Source organism: Trypanosoma cruzi, genomic scaffold (assembly GCF_000209065.1).
Source record: "Trypanosoma cruzi strain CL Brener 1047053516723 genomic scaffold, whole genome shotgun sequence".
NCBI lineage: Eukaryota > Euglenozoa > Kinetoplastea > Trypanosomatida > Trypanosomatidae > Trypanosoma > Trypanosoma cruzi.
The window spans coordinates 44,126-65,961 of NW_001849576.1; the positions used below are offsets into that span (position 1 = coordinate 44,126).

The 21,836-nt window shown below is 46.1% G+C and overlaps 10 protein-coding genes and 1 pseudogene across 10 annotated transcripts, besides 22 other annotated features; 9 read left to right on the forward strand and 2 right to left on the reverse strand.

Annotated features, from left to right (window-relative positions):
* Window positions 1-206: part of a mobile genetic element that runs on past the window's edge.
* Window positions 1-6,569: part of a sequence feature (areas not merged during assembly with more than two copies in the genome that could not be assigned to a particular haplotype) that runs on past the window's edge.
* Window positions 23-45: a sequence feature (AT_rich).
* Tc00.1047053510355.150 lies at window positions 491-3,160 on the reverse strand (annotated as a pseudogene).
* Window positions 5,464-5,485: a sequence feature (AT_rich).
* On the reverse strand, window positions 5,731-7,080 carry Tc00.1047053510355.180 (dispersed gene family protein 1 (DGF-1), putative; the record flags this gene model as incomplete). The annotated part of the gene is made up of 1 exon (XM_813969.1): window positions 5,731-7,080. One exon carries the CDS (start codon window positions 7,078-7,080, stop codon window positions 5,731-5,733), a length of 1,350 nt encoding a protein of 449 aa, XP_819062.1.
* Window positions 6,570-21,836: a sequence feature (heterozygous, non-Esmeraldo-like haplotype).
* Window positions 7,350-7,369: a microsatellite.
* Window positions 7,388-7,419: a microsatellite.
* Window positions 7,453-8,478, forward strand: Tc00.1047053510355.190 (uncharacterized protein; the record flags this gene model as incomplete). Its single annotated transcript, XM_813970.1, has 1 exon — window positions 7,453-8,478. One exon carries the CDS (start codon window positions 7,453-7,455, stop codon window positions 8,476-8,478), a length of 1,026 nt encoding a protein of 341 aa, XP_819063.1.
* Window positions 8,493-8,518: a sequence feature (AT_rich).
* Tc00.1047053510355.200 (hypothetical protein, conserved) lies at window positions 8,650-9,216 on the forward strand (the record flags this gene model as incomplete). The annotated part of the gene is made up of 1 exon (XM_813971.1): window positions 8,650-9,216. One exon carries the CDS (start codon window positions 8,650-8,652, stop codon window positions 9,214-9,216), a length of 567 nt encoding a protein of 188 aa, XP_819064.1.
* Window positions 9,246-9,270: a sequence feature (AT_rich).
* Window positions 9,331-9,366: a microsatellite.
* Tc00.1047053510355.210 (hypothetical protein, conserved) lies at window positions 9,401-11,662 on the forward strand (the record flags this gene model as incomplete). The annotated part of the gene is made up of 1 exon (XM_813972.1): window positions 9,401-11,662. One exon carries the CDS (start codon window positions 9,401-9,403, stop codon window positions 11,660-11,662), a length of 2,262 nt encoding a protein of 753 aa, XP_819065.1.
* Window positions 11,672-11,707: a sequence feature (AT_rich).
* On the forward strand, window positions 11,904-12,872 carry Tc00.1047053510355.220 (GDP-mannose transporter, putative; the record flags this gene model as incomplete). Its single annotated transcript, XM_813973.1, has 1 exon — window positions 11,904-12,872. One exon carries the CDS (start codon window positions 11,904-11,906, stop codon window positions 12,870-12,872), a length of 969 nt encoding a protein of 322 aa, XP_819066.1.
* Window positions 12,921-12,949: a microsatellite.
* Window positions 13,059-13,556, forward strand: Tc00.1047053510355.230 (hypothetical protein, conserved; the record flags this gene model as incomplete). The annotated part of the gene is made up of 1 exon (XM_813974.1): window positions 13,059-13,556. One exon carries the CDS (start codon window positions 13,059-13,061, stop codon window positions 13,554-13,556), a length of 498 nt encoding a protein of 165 aa, XP_819067.1.
* Window positions 13,675-13,695: a sequence feature (AT_rich).
* Window positions 13,772-13,854: a sequence feature (T-rich).
* Tc00.1047053510355.240 (hypothetical protein, conserved) lies at window positions 13,870-14,910 on the forward strand (the record flags this gene model as incomplete). The annotated part of the gene is made up of 1 exon (XM_813975.1): window positions 13,870-14,910. The coding sequence occupies one exon, from the start codon at window positions 13,870-13,872 to the stop codon at window positions 14,908-14,910; it is 1,041 nt and encodes a 346-aa protein (XP_819068.1).
* Window positions 14,872-14,895: a microsatellite.
* Window positions 14,982-15,022: a sequence feature (GA-rich).
* Window positions 15,107-15,146: a microsatellite.
* Window positions 15,266-15,293: a microsatellite.
* Window positions 15,469-20,361, forward strand: Tc00.1047053510355.250 (hypothetical protein, conserved; the record flags this gene model as incomplete). The annotated part of the gene is made up of 1 exon (XM_813976.1): window positions 15,469-20,361. The coding sequence occupies one exon, from the start codon at window positions 15,469-15,471 to the stop codon at window positions 20,359-20,361; it is 4,893 nt and encodes a 1,630-aa protein (XP_819069.1).
* Window positions 20,507-20,527: a microsatellite.
* Window positions 20,542-20,584: a microsatellite.
* Window positions 20,815-20,864: a sequence feature (T-rich).
* Window positions 21,025-21,393, forward strand: Tc00.1047053510355.260 (hypothetical protein, conserved; the record flags this gene model as incomplete). The annotated part of the gene is made up of 1 exon (XM_813977.1): window positions 21,025-21,393. The coding sequence occupies one exon, from the start codon at window positions 21,025-21,027 to the stop codon at window positions 21,391-21,393; it is 369 nt and encodes a 122-aa protein (XP_819070.1).
* Window positions 21,435-21,456: a microsatellite.
* Tc00.1047053510355.269 (cytochrome b5, putative) lies at window positions 21,563-21,836 on the forward strand (the record flags this gene model as incomplete). Its single annotated transcript, XM_813978.1, has 1 exon — window positions 21,563-21,836. A coding segment is annotated over one exon (274 nt), but the record flags the coding sequence as incomplete, so codon positions are not given.

Here is a 21,836-nt window from a genome sequence, read left to right on the forward strand (position 1 = left end):
CACAAAGTGTGTGGTTGTGAAGATAAAAAATAAAAAATAAAAATTCCGTCTGGCAGCTGTCGACTCCCTGATTCCCTCAATCGCGGTCTCCCAAAAGACAGTGCGATAGAAGAGAAAAAAGTTGTGAAGAGATATCTTCGTTTGCGCGAGATGTGAATTTATTTGGGCAGCCAGCCGCCCTCTCAGGCATTCTTTTCACAAAATCCCATGAAAATAAAGAGAAATTCTGCGCCCCCTGTAGTGCGCAACAGCCTCCAGTGACGATGCGCCTCTGGTGGAAAAAATAAAATAAAATGAAAAAAGGGTGGGGTGAGTGTGGCACTGCCGATCACAACGGTTCTCTGAAAAGAAAGGCATTCACTGTCTAGACCTCGTAGGCACACACACATAAAAATCGTTAAAATACTTCCCAATATATTTCACCAGAACAAAATGCACTTTGTTCCCCAACTATTTCCCCAACTTTCTTCCCTATCCCTTTTCCCCCAAGATTATTGTGTTCTCATTTCTCGGATTTTATTTACAAAATACGGTGTTAACACAAACTGGTATTGGTGTACCTTTCCGTCCCAGAACGCCACAATTTTTTTTTCAGCGTCGGTTTCATTGTTGGGATTGACGACATCACATCCCTGCCATTTTTTCATCGGCGTGCTGTCTGCGTGCTGCACATAAATCATCTCCCACGACATGTCTCGGGATAACTCCTCCCAATCATTAAAATATGCCGCCAGGCGTTCATTGAACTGCCGCACGGTGCTGGTTGTCGTGTGGTGCTCACTCGCCGTCGTCATCCGCAGCCCAACCAGCGTCCTCCGCGGCGAATCAACAAAGAAAAAGCCGTCCACCAGCGGAAAGTTTTCAACCTTCGGTATGTACAGCACCCCGTACTCCATCGGAATCCTCTCGACACCGCCTTGCAGTTCCTCTAATCCGACGGCGCGGTGGAGTACCCTTGATGGTTTACCTTCAGCACTGAATCCTGTGCTTCTTTACGTTTTGGTGACCTCAGCTCATTGAGTTCCTCTACTAATGCACTGACAAACTCCCCACGCATGAATACGCGCAAACCCAATTTTTCCAGAGCGTGGGAAACAAGAGCATCACGCGATCTCAATATTAGCAACAAAAAATCCTTCGTAGCCATTTCCTTTTCCAAACGGTCCGCAATTCAAAACCCGATATCAGCATTTATCGATGCGTTCAAAAATACCTCAGCACCTTCATCTGTTCTTTCCCGAACAATCTTCACAAGTTTGTGAGACGGATCCTCGGAATACCATTTTTCCTCTCCTCCCATGGAAAAGTACTCCTCAACATCACTATGTTTGATTGCTAGCAAGGCACCATTAACGGCACCCATGCGATCAATATAAATTTTCTCATCAAAGATGTGACGTGGAATCGGCCCCACTTTTTCCATGTGTGTTTCAACCATCTCCCAGTATCCCGCTTGCTTATCTGGATTCAGACCGCGTTTGATCCAAGCGCACATCGCCTTCACATCCATCTCGTCAGGGCAACTCATGATGATTCGCGCCGCTTGTAGTTGATTCTCCCACTCATCATAGTTGGTTACCTTTGGCGATGACACCGCAATCATGCCCCATCCGGTAGAGGGCGCAAAACCCGTGTCGGGCGGTGTTCCTTTCCTTGCCACATCGTAAATAATATACCCCTTCACCCCACGCTGCCACAAACCACCCAAAACACTCTTCGATGTTTTGTTACCCACGTATTTTGTCACCGCCTTGGTGGTCTTGTCAAACACGTACATCTTGCTTCCAAAACAGTGGACAACCACTTGGAGCTCCTCCACATCGCAGTGCAGCAGCTGGTAGAGGAGGTACGAGCTGGCAGCCATCGACTTCCCGATCCCGGGCGTCCCAATCAACACACGCGGCAAAGGTGAAGAATTGAGAGTCAAATCAAAATTGCTGAACCACTCGGTTAGATCATCAAGGACGATCTGCCACACTCGTTCCACCTCGCAGTTAACACACAAGTCATTGCCACACCCATGCGGCGCATTCAGCGTGTACGGCCATCCCTTCTCCGAGGTGAGCACCATCAGCCTGGGAGGTGCTTCATCGGACTGCTGCACAGCGTCATCCTTTTCGAAGGTGTTGCCAACTTTCTTGTACGTCCATGAATTTTTCGGTTTCCCCTCCTTCGCCTCCATTCCCATCCCCGTTTTCTTTCGCTCATCGCCGTCGGGAATTTCCACGACATGGTGCCAACTCGCATTGTACACAGACTCGTACAATCCCTCCATTTTCAACGCTTCAATCGTCGTCGTTGGTTTCCTCGCCTCCTCAAGGGCTGCATCCAAGGATTGTTTAGTGAGTTTATGAACACTTGTTTTTACGTTTGCAGCAGCTTCTGACCACCCAAGTAGATTGTTGACACCATTTTTGTAAAGCTTGCGTACAAATTCTTCCAAATTCATTTCATCCCTTACAGTCCTCTCCATCCTCGCATAAGCATCGGTTATCTGTGTTTCTTTCAATACTCCTTTATTACGGATATACTTATTGGGGTCCTTGAAAAACTCTTACAGCAAGACATCCCGATTGGCGCCCAAAGTGCCCCTGCCGTCCAGTTCCATCGTAAGAAAGTCATTCAGCTTCATTTTATTCACGCGAGTCTTTCCTTTAAACAGTACATCTTCGATCGTAGTGGAAAGGGTAAATTTCATTTTTGCCTCACGCCGTTCTGTCAGTATCTGAATGAGGGCTGCGTTTAGTTTTCCCCTTGCAAGGGGAGTGACTGTATCCTTTCCTTCATAGTCCCTCCATTGCTCGAGAGAGAACACACCCTCGTGATGAAGCTTGTACACTTGGTACTCTGTTAAATTAAGAATCTCTTCAAGAAGCTGCTGGTCTTGTACGTAAGCATCCGGCTCCTGAACAAACGCCTCCATAGCGACGTTCTCATTTCTTCTCACAACGTCCTTGCCGCCCAAGTTGCTCCGAAGGAAATAGTTCAGCTTCATGTCGGTCCTGAGAGTGCTTCCCTCCAGCAGAATGTCCTTTACGCTGCTGCTCATGGTCCACTGTGGTCGCTGGTTACTCCCCACCACATGTCGAGCTGCAGCGTCGGAACCATCGCCGGAGATGCCACGGCGAGATGCCATCACAACACCCGTGCGGTGAAGCATCCCACTCGCACCGCCCAACTGCGGCCAGCAGGTGCCGCTGGCTCCAAAGGACACTCGCGGCTGTTTCGTCCCGCAATCCCAATAGCGTTGGGCGTGGCACTCGCACAGCGGGACGGTCGGTGCGCCATGCAGCCGCAATGCAACGCCTGTCGGTGAAGCAGTCAAGGCCCACCGCCTCCGCAGCAACGCTACGTGCAATCGGCCACAACACCGCCACATTATCGTCCTTTTTTGTATTTTATTCGCGTTTTCTGTTTGTTTGTTTTCCCTATCACTAACACTAAAAATAAGTGTGCATCTTCACAGAAGAATAAAAGGAAGCACGATCCCACCGTCCCGCGGCGGGCCAACATTCTCGTCCACCCACCGCCATTGCCGCGCAGGAGACCGCAGTCACATCGCAGTGTCAGCACCACAATGTGCACCACACCATCGTGCACTGAACAATGGGCGAGACGCAGCCTTGCATCGCCCCGCTCCATTTTCCCACCACTCAATTCTTGCGTGCCCGCAGAAAGTAGCAAACAGAACCAAGGTGCACACAAACCCAATCAACACACTCATTCGCTGAACCACATTATTCGCATGGAATGGCATTTAAAAACACAGCAGCAGTAGCAGGCTGCACGAAATTTCCCTGCCAGCCCTGCGAAGAGACACAACAACTCTGCGGAGTCAAAGTGGCAGCCCCTCGGTGTTGCCCACAGTCCACATGGCAGGAAGAATTCCACGCACGCATAGCTCCGGATCCCTCGCTGTCTGAGTGCACGTCAACAGAACAAGTAAAAAAAAGTGCATCCAAGATGGAATTAAACACGTGAAGAAGTCGGCCTGCTTTCTCCGATGGCGTTGGTGAGCAATCCCGCACAATCCAATCAAAATGACACGCCGGACAGAATGGCGTCAGTTGATAAAAAAATAATTGCGCCGATGCAGAAGACAGCCGAAATTTGTTTTTACACCCGAATTCGGGGGCGACAGTGGCATGAGAGTGTGTACGTGCGCAAGACCTTTCGTGGGACGGTGGCCCTCAATCCCGCCGTGCCCCGACACAAAAGGGCGACAAAAAAAAGGGAGCACACTCTCCAGAAAAGGAGTGACGGTTGGGCAGTCAGCCCACGTTTCGTCCCACACGACATCCACATATGTGCACTCCACCTCAAATACGTACCTCCCTGGACGCCGCATACATGACTTGTGGTTTCGTCACTCGCAATGTGTTTTTCCTCCCGCAAGCAACAACAGGAGGATGGCCATGGCGCAGCTCCACTCAGGGGAGGCAAATCGGGGCAGACACGAGTGGGAACCAGAGGTCACACCAACAATAAGAACAATAATAAAAAGATAATAACTCCAAGTCACAGAATCGTGCAATGTTCATCCCTCTTCTTCTACATTGAAACCTCCCCAACAGAACTAATGCAGCAGACACATGTGCAGCGCAATATCCTTCGCTGTTCCGCGTTCCATCTTACTTCCATGCGTGCCACGGCGGCGGTGCCGGCGTTACACCTGGGATGATTCCAAAATATCAGGCAGCATGCTGTAGAGAGTGGATGCCTAAAAAAAGTGCCCACGTAAGTGTCTAACACAAAATGGCATCAATATATATATATATATACCCGCGACACAAACTACCCGTGTGTGGCCGTACTAAAGCAAGCACTGAGACACGTGTAGAGCAAGGTAAAAAAAAAAGAAAAGGGAAGGAGTAAATAATGAAATACCCCACAGAAATACATCAGCATATACGCAAGTAATACATCATTCCGCATAATTCCTCGTTCTTCCTCTCGTTCCTTCTAAACAGCATCAGAAGCATAAAAAGCGACAGGCATGCCCTCCCACACAGTAATCGTGGAACGAGAAAGGCATTGCAGGCATATGGACAAAATAGAAACAATGCACAGAAAAAACAGCGAAAATGCCGTTGCGGAGTCCGATGAATGGCTGTGGTGCGCAGCAGCAGCGGCCCCACGCCCTCCCTCATCGACCAGCAACACACACATCCAACTTTCATTTAGTGAAGGCCACAGAAGGGCGTTATCGTTTTTTGTCCCTAGGTTTTTCTCAAATAAATTCAGTGCTCCGCACAACAGCCACCATCGCGGAATACGTCCTCGTTACTGAGTAAAAATCTAAATAAAAACCCCGACATCCGGAGAGGGCGCTGCAGCGGTGAGCGTGCATCACACACCCGTGACACAGCCGCCCTGGGCTAGCGCGATAACTCGATAATCCGTTCTTGAAAAAATCGATAAAAATAAAATAACAAAAGCAACGACTCAATCAACCAAGCGTCCAATAAATAATAATAATAATAAAGAAGTAAACACACTTCCAAAAGCACCTACGTTATACCGCATCCATGAGGAGCCTCGTACACTCTCGCCACGTGGAGGTACTGTTTGGGCAGACACTTTCCAACTCGAGGTAAAACTGCGCCCACCTTCTTGAGCAGCACAAATTCATTACTTCTCCGGCGTATCACAACCAATTTTGCAGCTCACACTGGAAGAACGGTCGAACAAGCTCAGAGTGTCTGAGCGGGTGTCACCGGCCATGGGCTGCTACGGCAATGCGGGTGGTCGGTACGACGACGCAACGGTGGTGCCTGAGGCGTACGACGATGACGCCATGTCGTGGAGCTTCTGCGTCTCCTCGTCGCTCTCCTCGTCATCGCGCAGCAGCGCCTCCAGCCCACCACGCCGCGGCTCGCGCAGCTCCTGCCAGTGGTGGTCCTCCGCGTACCACACAACGACGCTGTACACAGTGACCGCAAGCAGCACAGTCGTCAGCAGCAGCACGATAGCCGCGTACGCCCTCGCACCGCCGTCGCTCGGCGCAAGATGGTTGGCCGCGCTGACCACGCACAGCGCCGCAAGGAGCACAAAGCTCGTCGCGTGCATCACCGTCAGGAAGGCCGAGCGCATCGTGTTCGTGAAGGCAACCACGCTCGCGCCCGCAAGCAGCACAGCCGCCATGCAGAAGTACTGGACGTGGCAGCCTCCCACGGGCGGGTGCACAGCCGCAATCAGGCACACCACACACAGCACCGACAGCTGGAACACGCACCAGTACACGCGGCCGCCCCTCATGTTCGTCAGCATGCCGCCGTACATCCGCTGCTGCGCCGCGGGGTGCCAATACCCGACGGGGTACAGCAGGCGCTCGTGCAGCGGCTTCCTCGAAAACTGCCAGTACCTCGTGAAGCTCGCGCCCACGTGGCGGGCAATCAAGTAGCACACGCCAGCAGGGAACGCCACACCGTACAGCACGCCAACGACACCAACCACGCGGTGCTGCACGCGGGCGCCGGGCATCGCAAGTGCAAGCACGGAGCCGAAGAAGATGCCGAGATGCATCGCGTGCGCCACGACGTACGTCAGGCTCGGGAAGCGCATCGCCGCCCACGCAGTCGCCGCGTCCACGCCGCGCCACCGCTGGAAAGTCGCCGTCACACCGTAGTGCACGCACCCGAACACTGCGGCGAGCAGCGCATTGCCCACCACCATCCACAGCGGGTCAAGAGCAGCGAACAGCGACAGGAAGTACGGCAGCGCAGCGGTGCTCGCACGCTCCTGCGCCGAGGCGCATGGCATCCTCGCAAACACGCCGAGTGCCTGCATCTCCAGGACGGAGCCCAGCCCGCCGGTCACCACCACGGCAACAGCCGCCGCACCCGCAACAACGCCGGTGACCGCCGAGAGAGCGCTGACAGCAGCGGGCAGCGTGTCAGACCTGATCGTGAAGGACCCAAGCAGCACACCCTTGCAGCCGCCGAACACCGCCGCAGCGTCGCAGCGAATGACTATCGTCTCGTCGGCACCAATGAAGTAGCCGCGGTGTACGGGCACAGCCAGCTCCAGGACGGTGGACGGATTCGTCGCGTTGCACACCCACGTCGCGTTGCTCAGCATCGCTCCCCACGGACCGCCAAACCCGCGCGGCTGCGCCGTTGACACCGACACGAAGCTCAGGTGCGTGCCGAGCTGCGGGTCGCGTGCGGGAGAGTCTTTTTTTGTTCTTTGTGTGTTCTTGGATGTGGTTAAATCCCTTTTTTTTTTTTTGAATTATTGTTTTTGCACGCTCTTAGTGCGTCGTATTTGATATATTTCTTTTTTTTATTTCGCTTGCACATTTCTGAGTTTTTTTTGTTGCCGCTTTCTTCTTTGGTACTGTTGTCTTTTTGTTGTTGTTGTTGTTGTTTATATTTGTGTATACATGTTTTTTTTTTCTTTTTTTTTTTTTTTTGTTTTAGTGTTGTTTTTGTGAGTATTATTCAAGGATAAATGCTTTTCTCTTTCATGAAAATACCTTTGGTTTTGCTGCTTTGGTGTGCAAGTGTCTTGTTATGTGATGTCCAGAGTGCTGCATTTGTGGAAAAAAGGGGATCAGTGTTGGAAATGGTTTTCTTTATCAATATTGTGGGATGTTTGGTCCCTGGTGGAGCGTGTCTTCTTTTTAGAAGTGGTGGTTGGCGCGAGTTGTGGCAAGCAGCAATTTTATTATATGAAAGTGCCACTCTTTGGAAACTCTTTTTCGTGGTGAATTTTGTTAATGTGTTGGCCACTTATTTGATGTTTTCTAGTTTTACATTTGCGGGTATGACTCATGTGTATGCTATAAAGACGACAGAGCCTCTCGTTATGTGTCTTCTTTCTACTGAAATTGTGCAAAGGGTGATCCGAGGGTTCTTTGCAGATGGAAGAAACACAAAAAGTGGTTCTACTGATATTGATCCTTATCCTGTGTCTACAAAAATTGTTTCCTCAAGTACATGGGTTTCGGTTTTCTTTGTGTGTATTGGCGCTTCTCTAACTTCCGGCTCTTTAAAGCGCAGTGGTGAGAGCTCTCTTGGTGCTGCCGTAATAATGTTTACATACATTCTTGTTTTTGCTAGTAATGCAGCCTTATCATTGCGAACTACACTAATGAAGCCTCTGTTGCACATAATTCCAAATGACGGCACCATTTTTCCATCTTGTTTGGTACACTTTTTTGTTCTCATGCTGAGTTCGATGACTTTGCTGGGACCTGTTGTGGCATTTAGAGGAAGAGATATTATGAAGTATAACGCGGACATTTGGAGACAAATAGTAGTTGTGGGGGTTAGTTATGGTGTTTATCAGGTTTTTAATGGTGTGGTTTTATTTCATGTTGCTCCTTTGTCCTATAGCATTTTAAAACAGGTTCGCGTTATTTTGGTTTTTTTCTTTTCGGCGTATTATTTTGGAAAGGAATTTGATAGTGTTTTGCAACTACTTCTGGGCTTAATTTTATTGTTTGTTGGAAGTTATTGTTATGTAGTGTATTAGTGGAATTTAAGAAGATTTTTTAAATTATTATTTAAAAAATGGGAGGGTGTGGTAGAATGAAGAGCTTTTCTTCCTTTATTTACCTTCTTGCTTTGATTTTCTTGCTGTTAATTTCAAACATTTTTTTTTTTTTTACGGCTTTATTGGTGCTTATTTTTTTTTTGTAGAACTATGGGCCAATCCAACGGTGCGAAGCATGTTGAGTTAAAAAGTAATAATATTCCCGGTTATGAGGAGAATGCACCAGAATCTACGAATATCGAGGACCTTATTAAGGGTGGGAGGTACAAGGTTGCAACACGGGAAACCCTGGATATGATGTCAGCTATTCAAGGTCCGAAGGATGAAGGCAAGATTTATCCTGATTCCGATGTAAAGGACATTAAACAATATATTATTGAACAGGAAGGCCTCAGTGTTGGTCAGACAAAACGAAGAGCACTTTCACAGCAATGGCGCTTCTTTTTATCTTCTGAGCCTGTGCAACGTGGTTTGGATGCGGGAATTATTGCAGGCAGCTTTTCCGCCGCTATTTTTGCCCTTAAAAGTCCTAGAAACCGCGTTCCTGCCAAAATAGGACTGGTTTTCACTCTTGGATTTTGCGTGGGTGTTATTGCTGTACCGATGATGGTTATTACAGCTGATGGATATAACTCAAGGCGCATCAAGGCTTTAGAAAAGGAATTGTTTCTGAAACAGCGTGAGGAATTTTATAACAAGGGAAAGACGGACGCATGAATAATTATGTTCATATTTATTTATTTGGCTTTTTTATTTTAATTTTTTTTTTTTGTTTTTCCTATAAGAGTTGCAGGATAAGTCGAACTGTTTTTGGAGACTGTAATTTTGTAATATTTATTTATTTATTATTTATTTATTTATTTATTTTTGGATAGCGTTTCTAAGCTGCCGGGTTTGTCGCATGGCTGCTAACTGCGAGGGATTGTCAAGCGAAAACACGGCTCTGAGAGTTGAATGTGAAGCCCAGGAAGCTGAAATAGCTCAATTAAGAAACTTTCTTCAGTTTTCGGTCACAAAACCTGATGTTTACCCTGGCCAACAACGTGTTACACTTAGTAAAGGACTTAATGTCTTTCCTGAAAAAGCATGGCAGCAGCTGAGCACTGATACGCCACATGTTGATGATGCCGTTGTGATTTCTGCGCTAGAAGGGCAGCTGAATGAGAAAAATAGGCAATTGAATGCATGCCTAAAGGAAATTGCGGAGCTCAAGAGTTACCTTAAAGAAGACGCCTCAGGCCGCACAAATACACAAGACGAAAATACATCTCATCTATTGTCCCAGATTAGCTTTCTACATAATGAAGTAGAACGACTAGAGCAACAGGTGGCAACCGTTCGTGCCGACAGTACGAGGGAGGCCCATACTCTCGCTATAGAATTTAATGAGAAGCTTGGCCAGAAGGAAAAAGAGAGTCGTGCTACTACCGAAAAGTTAAGAGCTAGAAAAAAGCGGAATGTGGATGGAGAGGATCTTCTTGTCCGTTGCAAAACCCTTGAAAATCAACTTGCTATTGCTCTGTCAGAAAAGAACTCATTGCTCGTCGAGAAAAATGAACACTGTACGACGATTCGAAAACTCGAGGCAGCTCTTAAAGAACGTAAATACGAAGTTTTGGAAGTACAGAAGATGGCCTCAAATGAATGTGTGGCGAGTGGAATACAAATCAAGAGCTTACAGGAGGTCATTCAAGTTTTGTCGGATGAAAGATCAGCTCTGCAAAAACAACTTGTTCAAATTCGTGGTGAATTAAACGTTGAAAAACTTCATGCTGAAATTCAAGTTGGGAAGAATTTGCTCACTGCTTCGACTCAAATGGAGCCCCTGCAGGTCGCCGAAAAGGAATGTCAGGTGAATTCCGTTTTATTTACTGCTGAGTATGAGGCACAATCTGTTCAGAGTTTGAAACATATGCTTGAACTTAAGTGTACCGAATGTGATGATTTACGGGTCCGATTAGATGCTCTTTCTTTAGCGCATCGAGAAACCCTTTCAGCTCTTGAAATAACGAAAAAGTCTCTTGAAGAGGAAATTGAAGGAAGAAAGTTTCTCAGTGATGATGCGGAAAAACTATCTTTGCAAGTGCGCTCTTTGCAACAAAAGTGTAGCCAGCAGGCGTTATCTGAGAGAGAACTGCAGGCAAGAATAAACCAAATGGAGGAACAAAAACGGCAGCTGAGACTCAATTTTACGAGTATAGAAAGGGATAAGGGCGTGCTGGAAGAGCGACTGCAACAAAATGAAAAGGACATGGAACAACTGTTGGCAAATAAGAACTACTGCAACCAACAAGTTGGGCAACTTGCTCATGAAAATGAGAGGCTCCTAGCCGAAGTACAGCGTCTTCACCAGCGTGAAGTGCAACTAACATACTCTTTGAAGGCGAAGGATGGAGAGCTGCGTGAAATTCTTTCTGCGTATCAAAACGCTGTAAAGGAGGCTGAATCGCAGGTGGAAGCTCAACGATCCATAGAACGTGAATTAGAAGCTATTCGTGCAACTTTAGCATCTAAAGAACAGTGTATACTCTATCTTCAGGAACAACTAAATCAACTGCATCATAGAGACCAACAACTTTCCTTGGATTTACAGACATTTGAATACGAAAATGGTCAATTGCATCGACGACTTGTACAAACAGAGGCATTAGTAACACAATTTGAAGCCAAATGTAATGATTTGCAGCAGGTTTCCTTGGCAAAGGACAAAACAACAGAGGAGTTGCAACAAAGCCTTGCCGAACTGAGCAAACAGGTTGCCTTAAAAGAGAACGAGTGCATGCTTCTTCGACACCGATCTGAATCTATTCAATACGACCTTTCACGCCTCCAATCAGTTTATGAATCTGAGTCATATCGCTTGAGAGAGTTGGAGAATACCAACGCACGTCTTGTTGTAAGAGGAGTGATGATTGGAGACAGTGACGAGAGGTTGAACCCTTTTCGCGAAGAGTTGGAGGTTACTAAAGAAAAACTTCGTGAAAAAAGCATGGCTCTTCAAAGACTGAAGGATCAACTACAAAAAGAAAAGGAAGAGCGGATGAAATGTATTGAAGAATTGGGAGCGGTTCAAACTTCTTTGGAGGAAGCATTGCTCTCCAAGGAAAGGTTGCAACAGGTGGTTTTGGATCAGGCTGCCACTCTATCCCATTTATCTCAATAGCATTAGTTGATTTTATTTATTTATTTTGAAATATTATTTTTTTTTCTTCTGGATTTCAGTGAATTTCTTATTGTCGTCATCGGCGTATAGATACATAATGTAACTAATGTTGTTAAGAATGATACTGTGGTGAAATTTCCTCTCTCTCTCTCAAACAGCAACAACAAAAACAAAAAGACTTGCGATTCTTCAACTTCTCTTGGTGCACTTACTATTATCCACGGTTTCCGGTTAGTTGTAAATGCATGATTACATCACATTCATTCGTGCAATTTTGATATACAGTTTATCATCCGTGGGGATGATGCTGAGCAATAAACTCGCTGTGATGGCGCTCCCGCTGCCGTGTACCCTGGCATTGCTGCAGATGACAGCTACGCTTGTGCTGCTTGTTCCATTCCGCTCGCATGTGGAGGCAATGACGTTGAGGGTCGCACGTGAGTGGGCTCCCGTGGCATTGCTGTTTGCCTTCATGCTGTACACTAGCATGAAGAGCTTTGTTTATGCCAATTTGTCTACTGTGCTAACGTTCCGTAACCTCGGTTCCATTGTAACGACAGTTGCAGAATATTATTTGCTTGGCGAATTAGTAAATGGTGAGGTTATTTTTTCACAGGTTGCCATCTTTTCTGGAGCCGTGGTGTACGGCTGGGCAAACTCCACCTTCACCATGGTGGGATTAGTGTGGATGCTCGCCAACGTCGTCGGTCAAGGGTGCTATGGAATTCTTGTGAAGCATATGACGACGAATGTTCCGCGGTTTGCATCCGCCACCAAGTACACCTTGGCCTTGTATAATAACGCCATCGCTATCCCGATGGTTTTTTTAATTTTTATTCAGCATGACGAAATACGGTATATTTCTCAAACGCTACCCGTCATAACCGGTTTTGGTTGGTTTTGGATTGGGATTACGTGTGTCCTTGGTTTTATGATTTCAACGTCAGGATTTGGTCTTCAGAAGCTTGTTTCTGCCGCCACTTTTATTGAAGTAAACAATTTGACAAAGTTTTTCAATATTCTTATCGGTGTCATTTTTCTACATGATCCCATAGGTCTTGTTGACGGCGCTGGATGCGTCATTGCTCTTGTTGCAGGTGCCTGGTATGCCTCAGCAAAATATCGGTTTAAAGATGCTCAATCAAACGTACTGCACACAAACCTGCGTGAATGCTGTGGTACATCTTTCTGTGGAAAAATGGTTCCGTGATGGTTTATGATAACATGCAGGGCGATATACTCGTAACTTTATGAATCTTTATTATTATTATTATTATTATTATTATTTTCTTGGCGGCGTTGGGATAATGTTTTTTTTTTTTTTATCTTGTTGTGTTATCATACTCTTATATATATATATGTGTTCTTCATGTAGTTGCGGAGCCCGTTGGTGGTTATGGAGTCTATCTTTTGCGTCGAGCAGGTCAATGTTCCTCCTGAGCTTGGGACTATCATGAAACAATATACAAAGGCGGTTCTCCGCGATAGGCCTCAGGATCTCTACAAGTACAGTGCAAATTTTTTTGCAGCGCTTTGTGGTCAGTCTGCTCCCTTTGACAAGGATGGACATTTTGTGGAGGCGCGCGAGCTCGAACCGATGGAGCACCTTGTGGACAGCGAAAAGGAAAGCGGAGAAGCCGTTTCGCCCACCCCATTGGTTGATAATGAAGGAAAAGATGTTATCCGGGGTATTTTTAATGATTACGATGTCAATGGAAATGGACGATTATATAAAGAGACGGTGCCGGCATTACTGGCGGATCTGCAACAAGCTTTGGGGCTGAATAAGTTGAAGAATATTAGAGCCGAGGAACTTTTGGATGTGCTTCACACCGATGAGAATGGTACGGTCGATCTTTTGGAACTCCGTGAACTGGTTTTTCGCGTTGAATGACCCCTTTGTTGAATAGGGTAAGAATAGGCGTTGCTTTCCTGCTCCGCCTTTCTATTTCTTGTATGTAATGATGAAGATGAATAAGCATCTCCTGTGGTCATAAGAACTGGCTTTGGGCATATATATATATATATTTATTCTATGTATTTTGTCATATTGTTGTTATGTGACCCGAGGGGAGGGGAGTTGGAAGGATGGATGAATAAAAGAGGGAGTTTTTTGTTTGTTTGTTTTATTTTTATTTTCTGTCGTTGGTTTGCTTCTATTCTATTCTTTTTTTTTTTTTTTTCCCTCTTTTGGCTTTTCTACCAAAATGGGGTATCAGACAATGAGTACGAAACGTCAGGCTCCAAAAGAGAAGTTAAAGGCTGTTGTCAACACTCCCGCTCAGGTGTTAAACGTCGATGTGGATTTGAGGCGATTGCATGAGGCATGTGGTTCTCTTGGAGAATACATTGTACCATTTATGAGGCGTCTTAAGATGGAACTGCAACGTTTAAAGGATGGCGAACAAGCCGATGTACCTACAATTCCCCTTTTTGTGCATGGTGAAATTCCATATGCCGAGATAAAACAGCTTTTTTTAGATGTTCTTTCCACTTACCCATTTTTGCGGGTGATGCAGCTGCATCACTGTGCCATTGGTGATGAGGGTATTCTTATCATTGTTGATTTTATCCGATCGTATAGGCCATCTCCGGATCGAAATCCGTTTGGTATACAATGCATTGAACTTCTTGAATGTCTTATTGGACCCACTGGAGCTAAATACTTTGCTAAACTACTGAGCGAAAATGAAACGCTTACACGTTGCTTGCTTGACTTCAATCCTTTAGGTGATGCTGGTGCTGAAGCCATTGGCAAAGCAATGCTGTGGAATGGAACATTGGAGGATCTATCTTTGCAGTACTGCAGCATTGGAGCCTCCGGTGCGAATGCCCTTGCGGAAGGCGTGCTGCGGTGTTCCAACGTTCGTGTTTTTTCTCTCCGGGGCAATCCAGTGGGGCCGGAGGGAATAAAAGCCATTGGGGCAGCCCTCAGTATAGGGAATCGCATTAACTCGCTTGATATTGCTGGCACCGGCTTTGGTGGATCGTTCCCGGCGCTGGAATCGTTTTGCCAGGGTGCTGAATGTAGCCCCTCCCTCACCTCTGTGGACATGGACTATAACTTACTGGCACCAGAGGCTGGCTCGTTGATCGCCTCTCTTATTTCAAAAAACAAACGACTGGTTCAGTTTCGCGTGAATGAGCGTATGGAGGTGAGTGAGTTTCTCACCATACAAAATGCACTTGAGCAGAACATGAGGAATGCCAAGAAGAAGAAGAAGAAGACGAAGGTTCCCAAATCATGAACAGCTGATTTCCCGGTTTGTCCCATCGATGTACAGAGTTGGTTTCTTGCATTCTCCACGCACATTAAGCAAGAGAGGGGGGATAGATAGATAGAGAGAGAGAGAGAGAGAGTAATATATAGAAACAAATTTATATGCCGGTAAAAGAAAACAACAGCAACTAAAGATGAAATGAAACTATACGTCTTAGTCAATCAGCAAACAAGCAACTGAACAAACAAACAAAAAAAAAACAACAACATCCAAAAAAGAGTTGTATTTGATCACAAAAGGAATCATGCATCCTTCATTTGGCAGGGAACGAGGAAAATCTTTCATGCGAGTGTCGTCAAAACCGTCTTTTTTTTTTTTTTTTTGTGTGTGTGTGTGCGTGTGCGTGTGTGATATTGTTGCAACAATATATTTCTCCCCAATACATCTGATTTATAGTGTTTATGGGAAGATAGGGAGAGACAAAGAAGGAACACACACACACAAAGGGAATAAAAGAAGAAGAAGTTTAGACAACAATAAGTACAACAACGACAAAAAAGTGTGTGTGAGTAAAATTTTATTGTGATGGTGCTTGTTATCTCAGTGGTGCCAAACGAGGAGGGTCGTGCTGTAGACAGGAGGCATGAAAGGTATCAATTGTCTGCACTCAAGGGAAACATTGCGGTGTTTTACGATTCCCGGCGGGGTCCACCTGATCCTGAGGTTGCGTGTTCGCTGAGCCAAGACACATCACCAGATGAGGCTCCTGCACAACCATTTTTTGTGTGTTCCTTTGACGCCATTTGGGACGCTCTGCAAGAAGACAAATCTTCGACAAAGGTTTCAGATGCGGATGTGATGGAAGTTCTGATGGCCGACGTGGGTGCGCGAGTTGCGGCACGAGAAAACGTCACGATCATCAACCGAGGGGCTCATGCGCATCAATTTGTTGAAAAGATTCTTCGATCGCTTCAAAAGAGAATTGAAGAATCCGCGGAGAACGCGATGCAAGTTGTGGCCGATGAATTAGCGAAGGAGAAGCAGATGCAACGCCTTCTTCAACTGGAAAACGAAAACAACATGCAGGTTGTGAAGGAGTACGTGAAGAGTAGGAATGAGTTTACAAAACCCGCAAGGACGGCCATCAAGTTATCCCCCAAGTTATTACGAAACCTACGGCAACTTCGAAAGCGAAATTTGCACTTTCTTGTGTCTGAACAAAATGCAGCGGGGAGGTTTACCGTGTTAACAGCAGCGTATCGTGGAGAGTTGGTGCCTCCGTGCATAAAAGGCTCGTGTCTTACGCCACAGTCTTTTAAAATCAAGCCACCGCCGCGAGTCCCAACCTCACCACAAAGCTCACGCCGTCAAAAGTGTTCTACACCAAGAAATTCCTACCTTGGTTCACGTATGCAGCGACGACCCACGTTGAGTACCCTCGAATTACTTGGTGAAGTGAATGAGGAGGTCGTTGTTGAGCCTCTGAAAGGAAATGGATGGGGAAAAGAAATACATTTCTATGTATTTGATGGGAAGACATCTCTATTGGGGCTTCCAGGCATACCAAAGTTTGAGAATGTCATCAAGGGATTTACAGTGGATTTCTGGTTTAGAATTGATTCGAAGGAACCTGAAAATAAACGTGTCTTTCTGCATATTATGGACGGGCAACGGGCAGACATTGGTCAATTGTTTCAAATCAGCTACAATTGCTATGATCAAATGTTTGAGGCAATTTGCATATACGTTAGGGACAGTACCAATCGAGTTTTGGAATGTCTAATGCCTCTTAAATTAGACGCCTCTTCTGAGGAGGGTGAAGAGCACTTTCACCATTTTCTCCTCAACGTACAGAGTCTGGAGGAAGGAAATCTGGAATGTTTGTTTGATGGTCAAACAACAGCGCTACAGATTGTGCAGCAGGAGTATCCCGTCATTTTTAACGCATGGCCACACCGTCTGTTTGTTGGAGGATATATGGACGCATTCAACAGGCCTACATGCGTATTCCATGGAACAATTTTTGAAGTGCGCTTTGGGCTAAACACGACAGACGGTCCCCAGACAATTGTTCGATGGCCGTTGCTTGCAGATGGGGAAAAGCTGAAGGAAGTGATGAATACGACTCCCGGAGAACATCATGAAACGTTATTAAATCTTGAAAAAGAAGTGGGTTGTCCTCCACGGACCGCACCATCTTTGGATGGAAACCTTGTGGTGACGTTGGGGCCGCTTGGGGTTCTTGGAGAACTGCTGTGCAATTGGCGTTTGGAAATCCGATTTCGGACGAATGTGAGCAATCGGACGATGAGTTTGATTGGTGTCACGGATAAACAGTGCAGAATGCAGGAATTGGGTATTGTGATGAATGCGGAGCCCGTTTTTGGAAGAGAAAGATTTCGATTCCATGAGTATAATATCACCTTGTATCTTGTGGATGCATTTGGTGCCTGTTGCTCGGCTTTACTTCGAGGAAGTGAACATCAAAATGTAATGGATGGTCAATGGCACACATTGGTATGGAAATGTATTGATAGTGAGGCAAACACATACCGGGTAAAGGTGGATGGCGTGTTGCAGGAGCTCCTGTACCTTGTACGGGAGGGACCAAGACGATTTCTTCCCTTTGTGGATTGGATATGTCTTGGTGGTCACAATACCCGAAGTTACAAGGTCCAACGGCCGTTTTATGGTGAAATTGGTCGCTTTTTTATATCTGTTCGTGGCATACCACTTGCAACATTGAACATGGACGAAGGGCCGGGGGCCTATGTGCTTCAAGATACCTCTGGCCGTTACAATCATGGGCTTTTGATTAGCCCTCTAACAAAGGCTGTTCGACGTCATGATGTTTACTGGTTCCCACACATGGAAGATATTGCTTCCGAGGGGGATGATTTTTTGGGGAAAGATCGAATCATCATTCACAAGAATAACGTGGTATCACTGGCGGCCATTGTCTTTACATGTGAATTTGCCCCTTCAGGCGTCGCACGTGAAGTGTTGTATGATGTTTTGGGGGAAACCTGCGTGGAGCCGCGTGTTGTTGAGAATCACATTTCTGATCTACGCCCCCAATGGAAAACATGGCGGGCTCTACCGGAGAGTTGTTTTCGGACAGTAGACACCCTCGTGCAGCTGGAGGAGACAATCAACAGTACACTTGCCTGTGAAAAACCCCCTGGACACTTTATGTTTGTGATTCGAATTGGTGACTGTCATGTGACTTTACTAAATTTGCACGGTCCTGTGCTCCCTTCTGACGCAACATACAATCGAAGTATTCTACGGTGGCAATACGCCTATGCCATTTCGGGCACCAAGGGTCGACGGGAAATTCTACTTAATCAAATGATTCAAGGTGTTGAGAGCATTCTTTTACGCGACACACTTACTCCTTTTGTGACCAAAAGGTTGGGCCCATTAAATGTGAATGAACAAAGTATAGTCACAGAGGACATTATTCGATCTATGCAGAATAGTGGAAAGCCATGGTTTCTCAGTGCGGTGCTGCACAACCATCTGCTTAACGCAGAGTATGGATCACACATTCATATCTTTCATCATCTTAAGGATCGCATGACGGTTGATGAGGCGGCTTCTGTTGCACTGTTTAACAGGAAATTGCTTAATGAAACAAAAAAGAAGGCGTCTCTTGTGATTCAACGGAATTGGAGGGCACGAGAGGCTCGTATAGAAGTCATGCGGCTTCGCTGTGAAAGAGAAATTCGAGAACGAAAGGTGGAGGAAATCAATTCACTGCGGATGAATCCTTTTATGAAGGCAAAGGAAACCCTTACCGCATTGCTTATTACATTGCATCAGATTGATTGTGAGGCAATCCCACCCATCACGGATGAGATTGATGAACTCTCCGAGATTTTGTCTAAACACGGATATGCGGTCACGTACTTGCCCAACGCTTCCAGGACAACACTCATGAAGGCTCTCTCGGAGTTGGATGAGGACACATCTAGCTTTGTTTACATCAGTGGATACGGTGGGTTGATGAATGTTCGCCAGCCCCCACTCATTTCTTTGCATAGCCTTTATATTTCTATTACAGAAGGCGCTGGAAGAGCGACTCTTGAAGAGGAGTGTGGGGGTGCATATCGGAGAATGATGCAGGCGTTTCGTGATGAACGCCCACCTCCCAAGGTGCGGAAGGGAAAACGTAAGACGAATAGGTCTCAACCAAGTAAAAAGGCCTTGCAAGAAGCGGAATTGGCTGCGCGGCAGAGGGATGAATTATTTCGAATGGCTATTGCAGAAATAGAAAAGGAAGAAACATTTACACGTGAGGCAACTGCGGAGGAGTATGACAAGGAGGTCTTGATGATTATTCGAGAAATTAAACTAGCCACAGAAGCCACAAATGAATATGAACGTACATATAAGAGAGATTCTGGTGGTATGCATTTTGTTCTTCCATGTGAAGCCAGACTGATTGAGCCGTATGCAAATACGGTCTACGGTGTGGAAGAGTTAATGAACATTGCCCTTGAGCGCCAAATATCTCCCTTGGGACTTCAGCGTATTGTGGCCATCGATTTGGAACCCATCACCCCCATGTCTTGTGGCTCTGCTTGGGTCGCTAGCAGCACGGGCTACACCTTGAAATTTCCCTACCAACCGCAGCAGCGTCGTATTATGTCACACTTACTTTGTAAAGCATTTGATGGTCGTATGCCGTGTGTTTCGGCACATTTCAGGTACGCGGTACTAAAGGGAGGCATTGAGACAAACTCCGATGAAAGAGATTGGAGATCCTTTGCGACATATCTGGTCTCCAAGATGCAGTCTGTGTGTAGCAAAGCGGCACTCACTGAATTACGTGAGGAGCTGGATCGTGAAGTGCCGTTTGTTGCAGAGCTGATTCCTGTGCGGGGAATTGTTTTGGATTTGGATACCCGGGAAAGGCTGCGCCGTGAACGAGATTCAAAGGAAGTCCATGTCGTTTTGCGCTATGGCGTGGGAAGCTCCCATGTACAGCCCGATATGTTTGCTGTCTTCAAGAACGTTATCACCGTTGGCGTTCCGTTGAGGGAAATTGCGTTCAAGAACACAATTTACATTTTGTTTACACGATGCAATAAAGGCATTGATGGTCTTTTAATGGAACCACTTTTAAAGGAAATAGAGAGCTGTCGTCCCATTGGGTGCAACGTCCCTATTAGTGTTACCACCACCGCATTAGGAGTCCGCCTCTTTTTTGATAACAAAGACCCTGAAAATAAATTGCACGTTTCCCAGTGGGCCAATGGCATTGTGGTGCGGAGTCTCTCATGGCAGCTTCCTGTGAATTCGCTGCTTGGTTACCGTATTTTAGAGGTGGACCATGTGGAGTACCTGTACGAAGTGAAAATCACCTGTTCCCTGCGTAATTTGAATCGTCTAAAGAAGCAGCAACGCCAACAGCCTGTCCCAATGCCGTATTCACGTTTTTTGGCCTGTGAGGTTCTCCCCAATCCATCGTAGAGTTAAAGAGAAACACACACACACAAGGAAAGAAAATTTTTAAAGGAAAAGATACAAAAAAAAACAAAAGGAACCAGAGAGTTATGTAAAGACGTTTTCCCCTTTTTTCCGGTCTTTTTTTTTTTTTTTTTTTCCTCTTGCATGTTTATTATTATTATTATTATTACTTCTTTTTTTCATTGTATGTGTGTCTGTGTGTGTGTGTGTGTGTGTGTGTGTTTGTTGGAGAGGGGACGATTGATGTACAGCACAAATTGCCCTGTTTTATACCATTTCTCAAAGAGGGATTTGGCAGGAGGAGGAGAGAAGGAGAGAAAACCGGGTGCGGGGACATCACATTGGGGTTCAATGCGTTGGCAACCACATCTCGCCACGCCGTGAACTCACAATACGCATAGATGTGTATATATCTAGAAACAAAACAACAACAACAAAAAAAAAAAAATGAAATAATTTTTTTTCTCCCTCTTTCTCTTTCTTTTTTTTTTTCTTTCTTTTTTTTTATGTTTTCTCTACCGTTGCTGTTAATGTTGTTTTTTCGTTTGCTTGAAATAAAATATACTTGTCGCCGCCAACACCAAAAAAAAAAAAACATGGAATTAGTTTAGGGAACCTCATTTTTTCATTACAATTGGCGAGTGCCGTTGGAATATTGCGTGGGAAATGAAGCTAGTGAGGAGAGCAAGGAAGAGTATTCGTGAACGGCGAATGAAGGCCTGCCTAAAGGACCTGAGCGCCAACCTTGAGAAGGTGGAGATGCGGGTCTTCAGGCAGCAGAAAAAAGAACGGGATCGTTGGCGTAAAGTGGCGGGCATTAATTGCGGCATCCCGCCGGACGTGCGGATGGGCAAGATGAATCCGGAGTTGTATCGCATCGAATGTCGGCTTTACCGCGAGGCGGGTCTGTTGCCGCCACCTCCACCGGAGGGATGCGCACAGGAATCGAGCAGCGGCGTCACACGGCGAATTGGGTTTGTGGATTTCAACACAATTGCGCAGGCAGTACTGCGGCGCAGCCAAAGCCTTTTATAGCCGCCACCCATGTCTCTTTCTCTCTCTGTCTATACGTTTCAGTGTGTGTGTGTGTGTGTGTGTCCGTCTTTATTGCCGTCTTCTTTTTTTTCTCTACAAAAGAGGGAAGACGTCTTTATCTTTTTTTTTTTCCTTTCTTTTTACTTTTTCCGCTTAGTAAATAACAAACATGCAAAACATTATATCTTTTGCCGAGGCGGCGAAGCACACGAAGGAAGACGATTTATGGTTGATTGTCAACAAGAAGGTCTACGACATTACGAAGTTTGTGGACCAGCACCCAGGAGGTGTGGACACGCTCACAGGTGCGGCTGGTAAAGATGGAACGGATGATTTTAACTCCGTTGGCCACAGTGACTCCGCAAAGAAGGAAATGGAGAAATATTACATCGGCGAATTGGATCCAAATGACGCCGAGAAGCTCAAAGCGCCTTTAAAGACAA